General features: G+C 51.7%; 1 protein-coding gene across 1 annotated transcript in view; it reads left to right on the top strand.

The window, feature by feature from the left end:
- The first annotated feature begins 480 nt into the window (after window positions 1-480).
- The window catches only part of LOC105549156 (chromosome unknown open reading frame, human C8orf86), a 56,427-nt gene continuing 55,187 nt past the window's right edge, over window positions 481-1,720 (top strand). The window contains 1 exon segment of the mRNA XM_011993582.1: window positions 481-679. Within this exon segment, the coding sequence (XP_011848972.1) occupies window positions 481-679 (199 nt within the window).

The raw sequence follows: 1,720 nt of genomic DNA, 5'->3' as shown, positions 1-1,720 counted from the left end.
TTAGATAGGACGCATGTATGCGTGCATAGGCTTTAGATAGGACGCATGTATGCGTGCATAGGCTTTAGATAGGACGCATGTACGCATGCAAAGGCATTAGATAGGACACATGTATGCATGCACGGGCTTTAGATAGGACACAAGTATGCATGCAAAGGCATTAGATAGGACACATGTATGCGTGCATAGACTTTAGATAAGACACATGTATGCATGCATAGGCTTTAGCTAGGACACATGTATGCACGTATAGGCTTTACATAGGACACATGTATGCACACATGGGCTTTAGACAGGATGTGCATGATACCATGCATGTGTACTAGTGCACACACTCACACCACACATATTGGAAAGGAGGGGTGTCCTGGCAACAGGAGGGTCTTGTGCAGAGATCCGGAGGCACGTCTGACAGCACAGTCTGATGGGGAAAAGCGGGAATCCAGTGCAAGAACTGGAGATGGCAGAAGATGAGGAGCCATGAGCTGGGGCCAAATTCCGGCAGCTCTCAGCAGAGTCCCCCTGAGCCTCTTAGACATAGTCCTGAAGGCTATGGAAACTGCTGGAGAGCTCCGAACAGGGGATGGCACAGCCACAGTGAAGTTTAGAAAAATCACCGTGGCCTCACTGCGGGGTGTAGTTAAGGAGCAAGAGAACAGGCAGGAAGAGCAATGGGAAGGTGAAGGCAGATGTCTGGGTGGCCTTGCAAAGGTGGTGGGGGCAGGCAACATTTAGAAGGGGACAAAGCGAGATACTAAAGGGGATGAGAGAGCAGGGCTGGGGAGTGATTGATGTAGAGAGTGACAGGGGAGGCACTATGGATGTAAGAACAGGGCTGGACAGCCACAGCCACCATCCATCAGTAGAAGGCCACCATCCACTGTGGCCACCATCCATCAGTAGAAGGCCACCATCCACTGTGGCCACCATCTACCAGTAGAAGGCCACTATCCACCAGAAGAAGGACACCATCCACCAGGAGGCCACCATCCACCAGGAGAAGGCCACCATCCCCTGTGGCCACCATCCACCAGGAGAAGGGCCTGCCGGAACTCTCTTCCCTCCTCCCCTCCCCCTGCCATTCATCCACCTCTGAGGTGACAGCGGTGTCACAATGTACTGCCACAGTCAGGGTGACCACCTATGAACCCCCTATGATTGTGAGAAGGAAATTGCAGGTACTTGCGTGGGAAATGCTGCAGTATCCAGCTGGCTGCACAGGTGGTGGGGGTGGGGAGCGGGAGCTGAAAAAGGAAGAAAACTGAAGGGGACAGATGATCCTGATGAAATGGAGATTGGCTTTTTATTTTTTAAAAAATGCAAGTGAAAGAGAATGCAGCCCCAAAGAGTACCTAGAGCAGAATGGGATCCTGAGTCTTCGCCTCGGAGGTAGCTCCCTTCGTGTCTGGTAATTTTTCTTCTTGAAGGTGAGGGGTTTGCAGTCCCTGTTCCAAGAACTGAAACCTCACGTCCTATTTCTTGTAGACTTTGGCTTTTGTTGAATGGGAGATGCTGGAATCTTTTCCGCAGGAGACCAAACCAAGTCGTCCTCTTGGCTACACTTCCTTGGCCCTGGCTTTAGTTTTGGGGGAAAGAGGAGAGTGCTGAGGAATTGATAGAGTGGAGAATGCACAGGGGGATGCAGGAGGAGGAACGGGGCTCCTCCCAAGGGCCCTTGGAAGAAAAGCCCGGAAGGAAGCCCTGGTGACGCTGCTAATGT

This window comes from Mandrillus leucophaeus, unplaced genomic scaffold, assembly GCF_000951045.1.
Source record: "Mandrillus leucophaeus isolate KB7577 unplaced genomic scaffold, Mleu.le_1.0 Scaffold111, whole genome shotgun sequence".
Lineage (NCBI taxonomy): Eukaryota > Metazoa > Chordata > Mammalia > Primates > Cercopithecidae > Mandrillus > Mandrillus leucophaeus.
Note: the sequence above shows the minus strand (reverse complement) of the source record. Positions and strands in the feature narration are given on the sequence as shown.